We start from the raw sequence: 17,435 nt of genomic DNA, 5'->3' as shown, positions 1-17,435 counted from the left end.
TTAATAATAATAAAAAAAGGGAAAAAAACGAAAAAAGAAAAAGGCGAGAGCGAAGACTTTTCCAATTGCTAGTCAAGAAACCATTTAAAGTGGTTATTCTTAGATACATAATATAGTAGTGATGGTAAACATGAAAATAGTTGCACAAACTTCTAATCCCCATTACTAACTGCTAGCCTTTAATGTGGATTGATCTCTAAAACAGTTTTAAGAACAAAAAGATCACTTTAAACATGTTTGCTGCCTGCCATCGGGGATTGCAAGTAACACGATTGGTTTTGAGGGACGAATGAAGGGTACATCACACTTGAAATATCCCTTCCTCTCCAGCTGCAATATCTCTCCACGCTGAAGATTTCGCATGTTGGAGTCTCCAAATGCCAGAGTCTCCTTTTTCGTACATGGGTTAAGCACATCAATGAAATCCTCCCCTTCTTCAAGCTGCAACCCAAAGAACAAACACTGTTAACAATACAAATTCTTTTGGGTATGACAGTGACTGCAAATCAAATTCGGTAAATGCTAAAACAACTCCTGGTTTGAGTTTCACAGGGAAGCAGGCAGGTTTAAACTTCAAAGTTCTCAAAGCAAAAGTAACAGATGAAAAGAACATTGAACTAAGGATTCATTTGTCTTAAGCAGGATAGGACACAATGGTATAAGAGAATGGGATCAGGCTGGAAAGTATAAGAAACTATGAATTCTGATAACATCTATTATAAGCTGCACAAGTGCATAAAAACACCCGATGGTATAGACAAATATCCACTTAGACAAAATGCCAATGCATATTGGTGGGGGTGATATGATTGCTGGAGCTGCGGCGGTCAGGGGAGGAGGTAATGTAATGGTGGTGATGGAGGCAATAATGGTTCTAATAGCACATACTGGGAGCAGTAAATAGTGATGTGGCGGTGGTGGTAGTGAACAGGTCATGTGTATTGGTGATGGGGGGAGTGGGCAGTGGGAATGATGTTTAGTTTCTTATCCTATCTAGCTTTAACCCAACCCCCTGGGCAAGATGTCATACGGGAAATACAAGATAAAAAATATCCTCTGGATATTATGCTGTGTATGCACCAAAAATTGTACAAAGGCCAAATGGGATAGCTTATCCTATCGTGTCAACTTTTATCTAATGTTTCAAACGGGGCCAAAGGCTCTAGAGAATTGAAGATGCCAATGAGTCTGTGACAGGAAGACAGCAAATTCAGTACCATATAGGCAATAAAATTAAGAGCTGTCTTTTGTAGGCACGTTTTAGAAGAAGTAATGTTTCAACTCAACGTTATAGATTCATCTGCCACTGCACTGGCTTCGACTAAGAGAAGATCTAATTCTATATAAACAAAACAGCTTTTGCATATTTACTATATTTTTTTCTTAACAATTTTATATTTCTTAATGATAGAAACCAATAGGCTTCATTACAGTGGACAAATACATACCTTTTTCTTTGTGATTAGATAATCAAACTCCACCAATGTCAGGCTAACTAGTTCATCTATGTCAGGTAGCCAAGTGAGTTTCAATTTTGTGGTCTTCACAGATCCTTCAAGATGCAAAACACCACTCAATTCTGTGACAATACCATCTTGGTCCTTCTCTATTTCCTTCACTATGGCGTTTCCCCAATCCATTAAGGTTACTTCCTCACCCGGTGATATAGATTCTGCATCAGCATGGTCAATCCATATCTTTTTAGTATATGTTGTAGCTTTATCTCCAGCAGCTTCATATTTCTTGTGCCGAGGTATGATGCGGACAAATGGTTTCTCAGGACCATCAGTGAGAGTCAACAACACACGTCTGTCTGCAATAACAGCAGTGTGTCTAGGACAGACAGGGTCAATAATCTTCTTATTAATGGTCCAGAGCTTGTCCCATTCCATGAGATTGAGATTTTTTGACGCCCCCTTGACAAGTATCAGAGAAGAGTCATCAACATTCTAAGCATATGAGTAATACATGAAGAATGCAGAGAAAAAAAAAGCATAACAATTGATGAATACATTCTACAGTATCATTTCTAATTTTTAGAGAATTCATCTTTTTTCTTTTTGAATATAAATGTAAGTAAAATCTTTTACGTACTTGTTCAAGTATAAACTGTATTAGTGCTTCGATTTTCAAACCTCTGCGCACAATTCCTTGCACTGTAGGAAATCGTGGATCATCCCATCCATCAACTTTCCCATTTTGGACAAACCACAGTAACTTTCGTTTGCTGAGAAGAGTGTAGACCATATTCATCCGGCTGAATTCATAGATGAGAACTTTTCTAAGTCCCATGTCCTCTTGAATCCAGTAATACTGAGCATTGCGATCATGGTATTCACTAGATCGAAGGGCATGCGTTATACCTTCTCTAGCATCAACAAACGGACATGCAAAATCGTACGTTGGGTACACTTTATACTTGGACCCAATTCTATGATGAGGCATTGGATTGCAACGATAATAAACAGGATCTCGAAGCGATTTGTTTGGGTCCTGCATATCCAACTTGCCACGGACACAACATTGCAAGCCCCTCTCTGATCCTGCAATCATTTCCTTCCATAATTTCATATTCTCCTCTACACTATGGTTTCTGCATTTAGATTCAATGCCATCCATTCTCTCTTTTTGCATTTGTTCCCGTGGAGTGTCATCAACATATGCTTTACCCTGGCGAATTAATTTTTCAGCCATTTCCATCAACTCAGGGAAGTAATCTGATGTATATGTAATTTGTTCATATTTGATACCTAATGTATCAATATCTTTCACCAAATTGTCGACAAATTCATTACTTTCTTTAGCAGGATTGGTATCATCAAAACGCACAATAACCTGGCCTTGGTATCGTTCAGCAAAATATTTGTTCAACAGAGCTGCTTTTGAGTGTCCAATGTGAAGATAGCCACTAGGTTCAGGTGCAAATCGCAAACGAACTTTTCCAACTTCAGCATCTGGAAGATCTATTTCCGCAGAAGGTTTGCTTCCTCCTTTAATATTTTCAGATACATCACCATTAACATTCTTCACTTTATCAGTGACTACTGGCTGGTCTTTTGACTTGGTTGCCAATGGCTCTCCCAATCCTTTTTTGCCAACATATGTTGTGACTTCATTTAAGACAGCGCCGTATTCTGTCACTATTGAATTGAACCATCGTACAAGATTTGGATATTTCTTTGACTTCCTTAGACTTTCCCATCTCTTTCCAGTTCCTGCAAAAGCACAGCATACATAGAATGATAGAATCTAGGCTGTAGATAATAATAATGGACCATCAAGATACACAGAAAATAGGTTGAAGGACCAATTGCCTGAAAAGTTAACATTATAAGTAGAACGAAGAATGATCAACCACAGTATAGTTCCTTTTCTAAACAACACAGTAAAGCTAACACTAAATTTAGTTTGTCAACATGGATACAACAAAGAAATAACCTCAAAGTGCAACATAAACGCAAGGATTTTCTCTTCCATAGGCATGTTGTTTAAAAGAGACCTAGCAATATAATGAGTGAAGTTGAATAGGTATCATTAAAAAACCTTTACCTGCAAGACCTGCCCAGATTGCTAGGTCTGCAATTGATAATGAATGACCAACAAAAAATGTACGCTTCACCAAGTACTCATCTATATATTTGCATCCACTCTCAAAAGCAGGGCCTGATGAGAGGACAGAAGCATACTCCAGCCATTCATCAATCTGAAAAGGGAAATGAGGAAGAAGATGATACAATGAGTTAACAACTAGAAGCAAATGACGATGAATGAAAGAACTATTCTGAAGACAATTTAAACTTCCATCCTTAAGCAGCATTATTACTTTATCATGAAATCATTTCAGTCTTTCAGTTCACTAAAACATTTTTAAGGAATCTAAATGCATTACACGACATAGATGTTACATCAGGAGAATCACCTGGCCAGATTCAAATGCATTTTGCCCATAGAAACCGGGAATGCTGGCAACTCGCCCAACATATCGTAGAAGAACACATGCCCCGTGCAATTTTAGCCTGCAAAGTAAATGTGTTCATTAACAATTAGTAGATAGTAGCTATGGTTGCTCTGCTAACATGATAATCATGGGAAAATCGAACAATCATATAGCAGATACGGTGAAAAAATTTCACCATAATCCATACAGAAATAAAGCATATATAAACACAATACTCAATAATTACATCACATTAAATCATAAACATACGGTATGTTATGCTTGATTCGAAAATTCACAATACCACCCAAAAGGGAGCTGACAAATTCAATTTTAAGCATTGCATCGATTAAGATAAATCATCTAAGACTGAAAACGAACTTCAATGAAGACATCGCACTACAATGTCACTGACTCTTGGTTTATTTTGAAGTTGTTAACCATATGGTGACAGTGCCCAGTTGCCACAGTGAAAAATGAACTTCGCGGGGGGAAAAAGGTGAAGATTATGGATTGTGTTAAGAGAAATAAGCAGATCAGAAATGTACCCATCGGAGAAGAGAAGCGTGGGAGCGGAGTCGGGAGGGAGAGAGGTGTCAATCAGGGGAGAGATTCCGGCGAGCTTGACGGCGGCGATCACCGATAAGGGTGGTGTAGCTGCGGCGAAAGCAAAGGTTTTGATGTCCATGCTAAAAGAATAAACACCAAAGATGCGTGCACCTCAGCGGAAACGCAAGTGCAGTCTAGGTTAAGCTTGTTTAACCAAAGTTGGCTTTTATATTCTCATTTTTTTTATAGGAGGAAGCGTGTTGAATTGAGATTTTAAGGAAGGGTTCGCTTTTTCTGCATTTACAATACGATGTTGTTTTGGGACGAAAATCATATGTCTTTGTAATTTTAATTTATTTTAGGATTATAATAGTCTTTATATTTATAATTTTTTAAGATTTCAATACCAAAACAACGTCGTTTTGGAAATAAATGCAGATAACTTCTCTGCATTAACTGCGGAAACATTTTTCCATTTAGTAAAATAGGAAATAATTTTTGTGTCAATAGATAGTTAAAATTTTGCTTTCAAAAGTCACAAAGTAATTTAAGATTTCAATATATCGATTGAAAATAATTTGAGAAATTTTATAAATTTTGATGTAATAAAACCCATAAATTAAGATTTAAAATTTTCTCAGAATACTCAATGAAAATATGGATATGATATATGGTTAGAAAGCTCTCGTCACATATAAAAAACCTTTAGGTTTTCAAGATCAATTGAAAAGAATTTCAAACAAAATTTTATCATGAACTTTATGTTTTATATGAAAATTTTGAATTATTTTAGTAAATAAAAAAAATGTGAATATTATAAATAGCATACCTCTCTCGTAATCTTACCACAGCCCTTGAAACTTCTTAAAATTTTGAAGGCCTTGAATTTAATAGCATCTGATTTGAATTGATGACTAAACTGGAACCTACTATGCCCACTAAAATAGTGATAGCACAAGGTTTTACCCTTATTTCAAGGTATGTGATAATTATCTAATCATAATAATATTCATTATAATTGTCATTATTATTATGTATTTTTCATTAATATAATTATTATTATATATGAATAATTTTAGGATTGCATTTGAACTATTGATGGTACACATATTCCTATAATGGTGAGGGACAAATGTAAGCTGTTATCGTAATTAAAAGATTTCACAAAATGTATTAGTAGTTTGTAATTATTTTTATATTAGGTATTAGTTTTTTTTTATCAATATCATTGCATTTCTTTGTTTTTTTTATTGGCTCTTGTAATTTTATGACTTTTTAAAATTTTATAAATTCTTATTGTCCTTTAAAATCTTATAAATTCTATTAAAATCCTTTAAAATTCAATCTTATAAAATCTTAATTGTAAAAAAATCTTTTAAAATATTCTTAAAAGTCACTATAATTATAGATAGTCTTTTAAAATCTATTAAATTTTTTATCTCAAAATACTACTTTAAAATATTAATCCAATACACCCGTTAAATTTAGATCATATGGAGAACGCTTATATAATGTTTAGGGGAAAGCCAGGAACCTCGTTGAAAAGTGAAATTACATGAAAAATTAAATTACATATTACCTACTAAATAACAACCTTCAACGAACTGTAACAACCCTTATTGGCTCTAATTTTTTATCTTAACTCTTTTTTAATTCCTTTTTTCACTTTTTGTTTTGGACTTTAATGAATACAAGCCTGTAGGTGTAAACTATTCAAAGGCTAGGCCCATAAGGAGTTTTCCTTTGGGATGAAAAAAAGGAGAGATCAATTAAAAAAAAGGGAGGGAGAAGTTTTATTAGACAACATTTTTATAACCTAGTTTTAATAATAATACAATTAAATATTGCACTCCAAGTGAACTTACTTTACAAACTTGTTTCCTATTTTTTTAGCTGAATTTTGATTCATAATATTTAATGCTCAAAAAAGGGGGGGGGGGGGAGAGGGGGGTGGAATGAATGCCAAGGAATAAACTCTCTCTTCTTTTCTTTTTTTTCATTTGTAAGTATGTAGGCATTTTTCTAAACTTCATTAAGTTTATAAAAAATCCTAATTAGTCATTACATATGAAGAATGAGCAAAGGCTGAATTTTTTTTAGTCATTTTTGAGAATTTGAATCATCATTAGTAGTATTATATGTAAGCTACTTTATAACTCATGGATCCTTTGACATCATTGTCAAATTTGACACCTTATCTGATAGTCGTTAGATAAAAAAAATCAATGATGTCACATGCTTGCAAATTAGAGTCGTTGATCTTTTTTGATCTAACGGCTCTCAGATGAAGTGTCAAATTTAAAATTTGACACTGGTGTCAAAAGATCTTACCTCTATTATTAAATATCATAAATTTTTCATTTCTATAGCAAATTTATAGAAAAAGAAACACAATTACCATAGAATATAAAACTGCATCAAGGAAAGAATCAACGGTAATTGCAAATAAACAAATGGCACGTAATAAATCTGCAAGTCAATAAATTGAAGCGCAAAATGCCTCCACTGCAAGTAGAAAATGTTCGGTACAAAACAATGTCTAACAAGGGCAGATACAAGAAAGACAGAATTAGCGTGGTAAAAATCAATGCCATTAAACATGTTCCAACGTTTCATTTTGTAACAAATGATCCATAGTTGCTGGAACAATAAATAAAGAAAAACTGGACTGAGAAGTGAGAATAGGTCCAGGAATGTGTAGGAGATTAATACATATGTACAACGTACGTTACAAGAAGTTACATAAACATGAAACAAATTAGAATTACATTGAACAAGGAACGCAGTTAATTTCTTCTGATGTACACAACAGATTGTGGTGTGTATCATCTTATTCTTGTTCCAAAATTTTAAGCTTTCAACTTGTGGGCTGCAGCAAGTTCAGCAGATAGGATTAAAGATGATTTGCCTGCTTCCCTTACATAACGAACATCTCCATTCATGAGCTTTAGCAGCTTTCTACTGATGAGCAAGCTAATACCCTCCTCAGATTCTAGTCCAATATTTCCAAACATCTGGTTCAGCAATGCTTCTGGCACCCCACCACCACCATGTGTTATGCTGCATAAATGACAAAAATAAACCGTTATTAGTTTAAGCTAAGCTTATCTGTTAATCACGGTTATAATGCAAGTTTCTTCTTTCTTTTTTGGATAAAAATAATTCAAATTTCTTTTTATCAAGAGAGTATAACGTGTTAATGACATCATGCATCAGTTCATGTCACATTTTTTTTCTCTCTAGGCATTTAAATCACATATACAAGCAGGATTACAAAAAGCAGAACCAGATAAGTTAATTAGAGAGTTTCAAATTGAGTGTGGAAGAGTTACCTGAGCTCCAAATTAACAAGATGGACAGATTTCCCTAACTGTTCTTTGGTTAGAGAGGCTGCTACAACAACCTGACCTCCATTTGGTGTAAAATTGATGGAAACCAGTAAAAAATCAGCCATGACTTGCTGAAGCCTAAGGCTATCACCATATAAGGTTTCCATCGTGACCTGCTCTGCAACATCATTGACTATTCGGATACCCTTTTCATTACTCTTTGTCATGACTTGACTAAAGGAGGCAACCAATACATCGTGCAGAGTGAATTCAGCCATCTCAAGATCCAAGTAGCTGCTGAAACATACAGGAAAAAAAAGGAATGAACAACTGTTAGGAAAGACACCAAGACAAACAATGGCAGAAACTGTATGTATTTTTAGTCCTGTATTCATTATTCCACATACACAAACTAATCTAGCATTACCTATTGACTTTGAAAGCAGTGAAAATAAAGCATCTACTTGTCCCTTTTTTTTTTTTGGGGGGGGGGGGGGAGTAAGACCCAAGCATGAGGTTAACTTTCTAGTCTTGAGCTTCAATGATGTTTCAAATAGGAACTTCTATGCATTACTAGGGGCTCTAATTGATAAATGCTTAACAACATACGAATGCAAAGAAAAAGAAAAGAAAAGAATATTCACAGAATCATACCCATCGATGATGCTGTCAAGATCTGAGTCGTCAAGAATTTTACTAAGCTGGCGCTGGCACTGAGCACTAGTTTGCAAAAGTTGTTTTTGTTCTGTTCCCAAGTCAGTACCCTCCAACATTTTCCCAGAAATCATAATCCCACATAAAGGATTTCTAATCTGTCTTTTCATATAAGTTAATGCTTTCAGTCTCTTTAAGGAAGTTTGTTCAGATAGGTGCTGAATATGCAATGCTCGTTGCAGCTCTGGGCTAGCTAGCTGCAAGAAGCAGAAGACTCCAGTAACTAAGCCCTCTATGTCTAATTTCTTACTCACAGAAAGAAGGCATTCTACATACTTGCCATTCCGAGTAAAGAAACCAAAAGCAACCTTCTCAGTTTCCAAACCAGTCATGGCTTTATTAAGTACAATGCCAAAATTAACAAAAGCTTCTTGATTCTTTAGACGACAACAAGCCATCTGGGTTCCAAAAACCTCTCCTAAAAGCATTTTATCCATCACTTCCTCTCGCTTCCATCCAGTTATCTTTGTCATAGCTGAATTCCACTCACAACACCAGCCAAATTCATCTGTACCAAATATAGGAGGGATTAATGGATTCGGGTTCTGTACAATTGCCTTGTAATCACCTTCAATTCGGGTGAATTTGTCCATGACAGTCTTCTGAGCAGTTATATCTTGGGCCACAAAACAAACCCCCACAACATTATCTCGGAGATCCCTGCTTGCACAAGCATTAACTATCAAACTAATAGGACCAGAATCCATCTTAGTCCCATGCGTTTTGATCTCAAATTGGACGTTCTTCTCTTCTTCACCTATTACATTGTAACAGAACAAATCAACAATTTAGAAATATGGCAAGTAGGTTAGAAGAATATAATCCCATTGTGTCAGAGAAATTGCACCAAATCCCCAAAATAAAAAAGACCACACAACTCCTAGGGTGTTCCATTCCTTCCCAAGTATAGTGTGGGCACAAAATTGATTGAAATTGTCAACAAGACATACTTTTCTTCCAATAATTCTTCATCAATGCAATATTCATAGATGCCTCTTTTAGGAAAATGATATTCTCAGTATCTCACAGCTATATAGTCATAAGACACACACACACACTCGTTTTCAAGCTTTTGCACATGAATGCTAAGGCTTAAAAAACAAAGAAAGAAAAGAGCTTATATAAAGATAATATGAAGAAAGAAAAAATACATACCTTGCAGTGCCAAGTCCAGCATCTTCTTGACTCTATCGGTTGAAGAATCCTCAACTAGTGTGAGTAAATGCATTCCAATAGCTTCACCAACTGGAAGACCTGTCAACTCAGCAATTTTTATATTCCAACCATTGACCAGTCCATCAACATCAACCGCCAAAATAGGCACAGTTGCTGTTTCAATTAACCTAACCATCTCACTTGTCACTGCTTCCAGTTCCTGCATCCCTTCAATCTTCAAATCACTTAGTCTTGTGTTGATTGCTTTTGTATTTAAATCCACGCTCTCTGTATCTTTGAAAGCATTTCTCAGTATTAACTGCAACGAATGAATAGCATCCATTTCATAGTCCTTCCATGGTAAGCTCCTTGCCTTCACAACTTCAAGGAAAGCCTTGAATGATGATCTTGGATGCATCCTTCTACCATCATCCTTTTCACCAGGTTCATGCTTTGCACCACCCCATCGGATTTCTGCAGCAGTGTGTGACCGAAACCAGAAAACTATGTCTTTCGAAGTTATTCTAACAGCTGCCATTCCACACACAATATCACCAAGAGAAAGAGACCCTGGGAACCCTGCATCTGACAAGCTATCTGTACTCAAACCTGTGGAATCCATATGGTACTCCGAAAGCCATAAAGCTATCTCTCTTATATGGGATTCACTTGGTGTCACTCCTAATCTCCATACCTTGTTTTTGTACAAGAGGGCAGCCCCATCACATTTCACTAGATCCATTATATTAGGGCTCTGTGAGATAATACCTAGGGGTGCATCTCGCATCAGCATATCACACAAGAGTGTTTGGGTGCGCAGAATATTCTTCTCAATAATCTGATTTTCTAACTCTATTTCTTTGTTCACATGGATGGCAAATACTTGAGCCAGAAATTCACAAGCATACCTTAGAGGAAAGGGAACAAACCTGGGAGTAGTGTTATGGCAAACTACCAAACCCCAGAGTCTCTTTCTCTTTTGTGGCTGAACAGCATCAGAACTATCCCCATCTTCATCGTTGTCATTGACAACAACCGCCATAACCAGGGAAGCAATTGAATCCATGTTTGCCATGTATTGCAAATGGCAACTGTGAGGAGCCCTTAAGGTTGAACCACACAAAGTCAAATCAAATGAGAGTTTTTCATCTTGAAGAACCTTCACATGCTTTGCATGACAATCAACTATCATACGGACCTTGTTCTTCATAAATAAAAAGCGTGCAGCCTGAGGAATATCAGTGGCTGGATAGTGTAAACCCAGATATGGCTCTAACCCTGGTTTTGTTATCTCAGCAATCACCTCTCCATGATCATCCTCATGAAACTTATAAGCCATCACCCTGTCGTAACCTGTGAGTTCAAAAACTTCTTGAACCATTGTATCACAAAGCCTTTCCATGCTCCCACTAGGCAAAGATTGCAATCGGGTAATTGCTTTTGCAGCAAGCTTGTAAGATTGCAAGGCACCTGCTGCTGTCATGGGAACTTCATAAGGCTTGACTGGCTCAAAATCAATGATCAAACTACCAGTAACACGATGGATAACTGCATAAAAAGGCTTCCCAGAAGTCTTGCAATGAACAAGGATGGGGTTAAGAAGTGAAACCTCCCCAAATCCTAGTGCCTTCTGCAATGCAGAAGTACTTGGAGCAGTGAAGATAGTTTTTATGTCAGTCCCAATACCAAGGGCAGGGTGGTCACCAACACTAGGGACAGCATGGCTCACCATGGTCAGCATTTCAGGTGCATTCTCACTGTATGCAATGACCTTGCATGTTTTCTCATCTAAAGCTAGCAAACACCCAAAAGGCTGGATCAGCTTGCCTCTCTGTATATGATGGAGGTAAGCTGTTGTTGCTTTGTCAGACCTTGGTTGATTATTTTCATCAACTGTACCAGAGACGCGAACCGAACTGGAGTAGTCAAAGGAACTACCAGACTCCTCAAAAGTTGCCTGAAGTTTTGCATCTACAGTGGTCTGAGCAATAATCCTAGCACTGTGTCTTGATCTCCCTGAATTGTTGGATGACTGGCTAGGCCTTGAGGAAGACATTTTCACCCAAACTGCACTCGGAATGAAACAAATCAGCTGACTAAGTTAATCTGGATCATTACAAGAACCCCCGAGATTCTGTTCTACTAAAGAACTATTTAGTGTATTACTAATTCTACTAATCTTTGTAATCCTGCTCATGTAACAAACTCAACAAGAAAAGAAGAAACTTCCAACGCTTTCAAGATGACAAAATTATGAAAGGCTTTTAGCAAGAAGTGACAAATTCTGAACAAGGATGACATAACAATCTCCCCCTACAACCGGGATGAACTAGTGAGCAACGAGCACGCACTCAAGTAAACATGCTCCATCATAGTATAAAATTGGTCGTTATTATTCTTAATTTGAAAGAAAAATGAAAATTGATTGGTGTGGTAGTTAACACAATGAACAATGATGACCCCAGACACGACAGAAACAATTCTAGTAGTACGATGAACAAACAAGAATATTTCCCTTGTAAAAAAAAAAAAAAAAAACAGATATACATACCAAAAGTTAAAAGCAGTAAGCAAATTCAATAGTACACAACATGCTGAAGAACACAAACCACAGCAAATAGATACCTAACTAACCTACCTACCAACCTACCCGGAAGAGAAAAACAACAAACAAAAATAAAAATGTGGACAAAATAAAGAGAGAGAGTTTGAGAGCAGAAAGAGAAGAAAAAGGTAACTAACCTTGCAAGGGGGAAAAGCTGATTAACAGAGGTAACAAAGCCAAGCAATGAGGAGAGAAAGAAGAATAGAAGTTAAGGGTTAAAATAAGGAATTGTAGCCACCATACCCTGCTGCTGCTGCAGCTACACCCATCTCATGAAGGTGAATCTCGATCACTGAGTCTACCTTTGTCTCCCCCCACCCACACCAAGCTCAGCACTCAGCACTCAGCACACAACTGTGAGGAGGGACCGCCATGCCATAAAGATATCAATTTTATAGTATCCATGTGAATGTGGGAATGGAATGAGATGGAAATGAAATGAATAATGATAAAAAAAAATAATAAAAAAAGATAATCATCATCCAATAGTTAATAACTCAGGTTCTGGCAGTGGCATCTATATATTATTATATTCAAAAAAAAAAAAAACTAAATTGGGCAAGTGGGTTTTGGCTTTTGGTTCCTGAAGTGGACAATAAGGACAGTTTGCTCATCATACATACCCTTAAATAAATAGCAACAATCAACATGAGAGCTTTTACTACGCTTACTGCCTCCTTCCTTCTTGGATTTAACCAAAGACCAAGAAAATATGCAAAGTCCTAAACCCATTTCGCCTAATTACTAGTGCCTTCAATTTTAAATTAATTTAATTAGGTTTTATTATTGATTCCTAAGTGCTAACTCTAGACAATTATTGATTAATGAAAATTATTAAATGATACATCTTATATTCTTTCACTCTCACAAAGAGAGTGAGACCCACACTTTTAAAAATTCTCTCACCCATTTATTCTCTCATTTAAAATGACACAACTTTGTATCAATTAAAATAATACTAATTTTTTTCTAAAAAATAAACAATTATTAACTAGAAAAGAGGCGAACCTAGAAGAAGGAAACAGAAGGAAGCTTTTTCTCTTTTTTATTTTAATTAATTAATTTTTCTTGGGTGGTTCATTTTCATTGGATAGTCAGCCCTCAGCCCCATGCCTTGGATTTGGAGAATAATAGGAACAAGAAAGTGAGTTATGGGTGTCACGTGCAGCCCTCAAAGCAGTGTCTTGCTGCGGCTTGGGAACTAACTGGAAGGGGAAACAACAACTTGCCATATCATCATCACATAGTTGGTTAATTAATGGCCCTTGTGTTTGTGTCTCAGGATCAGATCAGATCTTTAGATCACTTCTCGTAACTGACACAAACGACCAAATTAGCCCATGCCCTGTAACACTGTAATGTTACATGAGGAAAGCCTCTCTAGGGCCATGCACTGGGTTCATCTAAATCTGTTTCCTGCCCTTCAAGGTTTTCTTATTATTTTACTCATTGTTATTTTGTTATAATGATCGTTAGTCTTTTTTTTTTCACAAGATAATTATTATTTTTTGGTACATATGATTATTGTTATTATTATTGCTTTATGATGGACGAAAATAATAGGATAATTAATTTTGTTATTTTGGGAAAAACTTATTAATAGGATAGTCTAAAAGATTAATTCAAACAAACATGATATAACTTATTTTAAATAATAATGTTATTATATACAATTTTGTTATACTTTACGCATTAATTTCTTTTTAGATTGTAAAAATATATATTTCAGTACACTCCCTCTTTACCTTTATTTTTTCAGACTAAAAAAACTAAAGGGGAAGTATAAAAATATGGTGTTGAAATAATAAAGTGAGAATTGTTATATTTACTATTTTTTTGCTATCTTTTGCTACTAAATTTTAACCGTTGATTTTTATCAATTTAATAGTTATAATTTATTGAAAATTAATAATTATTAATTATGGCAAGAAAAGACCGCCAATCATGGATCAAATGATCAATGATATTAAGTGGGCATGAAACACCATAATCAAACCCAAAACTTTAAAGCATTAGGTGTTATGTCCTTACACTTACACGTGTTTACTTAGTCCATTCTTAACCAATCATTCAGATTTAAACTCTTCAATAGGTTACATGATAAAAAACAATTCAGGAAAGATTATAAATTATATCACTAATGAAATCATCCCTGTGAAATTTAAACTCAAGTTTTTGTGGGATAGGAGGATTAGTATAATTCTAAACCAAATGCGTCCACTCTCATTGAAATTATAGTTATTTTAAGATTATATTGTTGTGCGTGTGTGTGTAATATTTTTTGAAAACTGAAGTTCCATAAATTGGATGAATGAATCATGATCTGCACGCACTTTTTCTTTTTCTTTTTAAGGGGAAATTACACTTCATATCCATATAGCTTATTAACACTTTCTCAATTTACTCCTTAAACTTTTATTCTCCCCCCCCCACTAAATTCTCTTCTAGTTTGGCCCATCTTATGATTGTTACTTTTGCCATATCTTAAACCCGTCATTTTACATGTAAATGGAAGACTTTGGCATCCTATTCTCTTCCATGAATAGAGGATGATGGTGTAACACATTTAGGTTACAATTTGATTTTGATGTTAGATTGAAAGGTAGAGAGGCGTGCGTGAGTTTGAGTTTTTTTTAATGAAATCAAGTGTGAGGCTATATTATGCGTTTCTCATGCATTTTGATGGCGAACACATAAAACTTGGGCTAAATAGAATAATTAGAATTGATAATGAGAAACCACGTGTTCTCAAATCGATAAATAAAAATAAAGATGATTAATTACAAACCAATTATTATTAAATAAACTTAAAATAAAAAATAATTAAAATCAAATCAGCTCTAATAGTTAATAAAAAAAATTTAAATATGAAAGCACAGGCCGGGAATCAAACTCAGAACACATCTCAAAAGCATATGGATTAAATAAACTTAAAATAAGAAAATAATTTAAATTAAATTAATTTTAATAATTAAAGAAAAAAATTACAAATAAAACTTAGACAATTAATCAAAATTCAGAACACATTTCAAAATCAAGTGAATCATGCTTAATAGATAATAAATTTGATCAAGGCCAACTCAAGATACAACACTTATTCAAGCAGCGGATTGTATCAGCTAGGACATCAACGGTTTTCCATTTAAATGACCAGAATTCCTAACCTCCATATCTGCTAAGTTTCCAACTTCAACCTTATTCTTCCATATAATATATAGAATCACTGTTTACTTCATATGGTTTAACTTTGACAACCTCATGTCTGACATCATCCCTTTTTATTTTATATATAATCTATCGCCACTACAACTTCTTTTTCTTTTTTTATCTTCATGCATATGGGCAGAGCTTTGTCGTTTCTCATCAAAGGGTTTTTAAACATTATCTTCTCCTACATTCTTTGTTGTTGTCACATTACTTTGAATCTCCTTTGTTGCAATTATCTTGTGACTTTCTGTAAAAAAGGTGTTTGATAGAGGAGGAATTGTTTTATGCCTGCAAATCACAATTAGCTGGAATATATTATGAAAATGAATTTTTTGGAAATGTGACCATAAAGCTATTTGATAGGTTAAAATATGTAGGAGCAATTATATCATGCGGAAGTGTTTAGACCATTATGGTTTGGATGTATAAGATCATCATTGTTTACAATTACCTCTTGGTGCGCAGATCTCGTGCAGAATCTTCTTATGTATGATTCCTCTTCATGAACCGCTGACTTCAACGTCGCAGCACGAACAATCTCCTTGAAGCTGGACTGACAGATCTTTCAAATTATGTCTCAAGGAAAAATGGGAAGTGTGTGGGAACTCTCTCACTTTCAGGGAGATAACCTTACCTCAGCCTCTGCAACTACCAAATGAAAAACAAGAGAGCCTGATGACTATTAGTGTAGAATATGTATGGGTTTCAAGAAACCCTAGCCCTAAGCAAAATGGACTTTAGGTTTCTTAGACTCTTCTTACACACTAGGCCCTATTGGGCTTTAGTGAAAGAGCAAAATCCAACAATCTCTCACTTGCTCTTGAGTACAAATTTGAGCCCAAAGCGTAAGCCCATGTATCCCACTAGTTGGCATCAACTGAAATTGCCCCATCCCTTATCTCGAGCTAACCTGAGAATCTATCATCTGTTATTAATCAAGGCTCTTGATAATCAACAAATGATTATCTAATTTGGTGCTACTCCACTAAAAGTCCGAACTTGAACTTCAAGATTAATAATACTTATAACACGACTATGCATCGCCTCTTTGTAAAATGTTTATAATTGATTAACAAGTTTTCTGTAACTCAATCAATTATTTATTCCCTTGACTATGATAGTTTCTCTAATGAATTACATGCATTGGCCAGTGTCTTCAATATCCAAGTACCAAAACATATCAAAGGTGCATATCCTACAAATTCCATGTTGTTTATCTCATAGATGCCGATAATCAAATAATCTCACTCCCAAAATATCGAGTTATTGGCCGTCAAAAGATCGAACCTTACCCGTTGTTAAATCTAAGAATGAAAACTATTTGATTACCTATTTATAATAAAGTCAGGATTAATAGCAATCACATAACTATAGTTAACTGAAGATTTGATACTTTATGACAGAAAAACAACCTTAATCAAATCTATCCTTTCAATGTGAGTATTAATTCACACCAATATTTTACAATGATTCAGACAAAACCATTTCATGAAATATTGCAGCCTAAATAAAGTATCCAACTTTATTTAACAACTGTGAATCTATTCATCAATTATGAGAACCTATGATCATGTCCTCCATGAACGTATCCATATGATCATATACTCCACAATTGATCCGGACCTTGATGTTTTTAAATAGTGCGCAAAATAAATAATACCTTATTTGTAAAATCCAGAAAATGATTATATTGTTTCATTGTCTTACTCCGAGAGCACAATAAACCCAATATCCCTCACTCGCTTAATCCAAGTCTGTGATCCTCTTAAGACCCAAAAAAGTAACATGTCACTCGAACACAAGTTCAGGTAAACTCTTAGTAACTGGATTTACAAGATCCACCTCTAATACTATCTGAGTTTAGTGAAAAACTTATAGCTCGAGGTTGATTTCTTGAGTCAATATTCACTTTAAAAACTAAATTTGTGAAAACTCGGCT

General features: G+C 35.2%; 2 protein-coding genes across 4 annotated transcripts; both read right to left on the bottom strand.

Annotated features, from left to right (window-relative positions):
* Positions 1-30: 30 nt before the first annotated feature.
* On the bottom strand, positions 31-4,648 carry LOC133313611 (glutamate--tRNA ligase, cytoplasmic). The gene is made up of 6 exons (XM_061515008.1): positions 4,486-4,648; positions 3,920-4,016; positions 3,550-3,703; positions 2,095-3,215; positions 1,449-1,916; positions 31-441 (listed from the first exon to the last, which is right to left on the bottom strand). The coding sequence occupies exons 1-6, from the start codon at positions 4,623-4,625 to the stop codon at positions 223-225; spliced, it is 2,199 nt and encodes a 732-aa protein (XP_061370992.1). The 5' UTR covers positions 4,626-4,648; the 3' UTR covers positions 31-222.
* Positions 4,649-7,066: 2,418 nt separating this feature from the next.
* On the bottom strand, positions 7,067-12,647 carry LOC133313610 (phytochrome A-2). Of its 3 annotated transcripts, none has more exons than XM_061515005.1 (5): positions 12,427-12,647; positions 9,685-11,751; positions 8,470-9,286; positions 7,819-8,112; positions 7,067-7,546 (listed from the first exon to the last, which is right to left on the bottom strand). In XM_061515005.1, the coding sequence occupies exons 2-5, from the start codon at positions 11,738-11,740 to the stop codon at positions 7,336-7,338; spliced, it is 3,378 nt and encodes a 1,125-aa protein (XP_061370989.1). In that variant the 5' UTR covers positions 11,741-11,751; positions 12,427-12,647; the 3' UTR covers positions 7,067-7,335. The 3 variants fall into 3 exon arrangements, with proteins under 3 accessions (XP_061370989.1, XP_061370991.1, XP_061370990.1); XM_061515007.1 differs by having other exon boundaries at positions 7,819-8,109; XM_061515006.1 differs by lacking the exon at positions 12,427-12,647 and having other exon boundaries at positions 9,685-12,068.
* Between the last annotated feature and the right edge of the window lie 4,788 nt (positions 12,648-17,435).

Source organism: Gastrolobium bilobum, unplaced genomic scaffold (assembly GCF_033153095.1).
Source record: "Gastrolobium bilobum isolate Gb01-03AN ecotype WA unplaced genomic scaffold, APGP_CSIRO_Gbil_v1 utg33260, whole genome shotgun sequence".
NCBI lineage: Eukaryota > Viridiplantae > Streptophyta > Magnoliopsida > Fabales > Fabaceae > Gastrolobium > Gastrolobium bilobum.
This window is presented reverse-complemented; position numbering and strand designations above follow the sequence as displayed.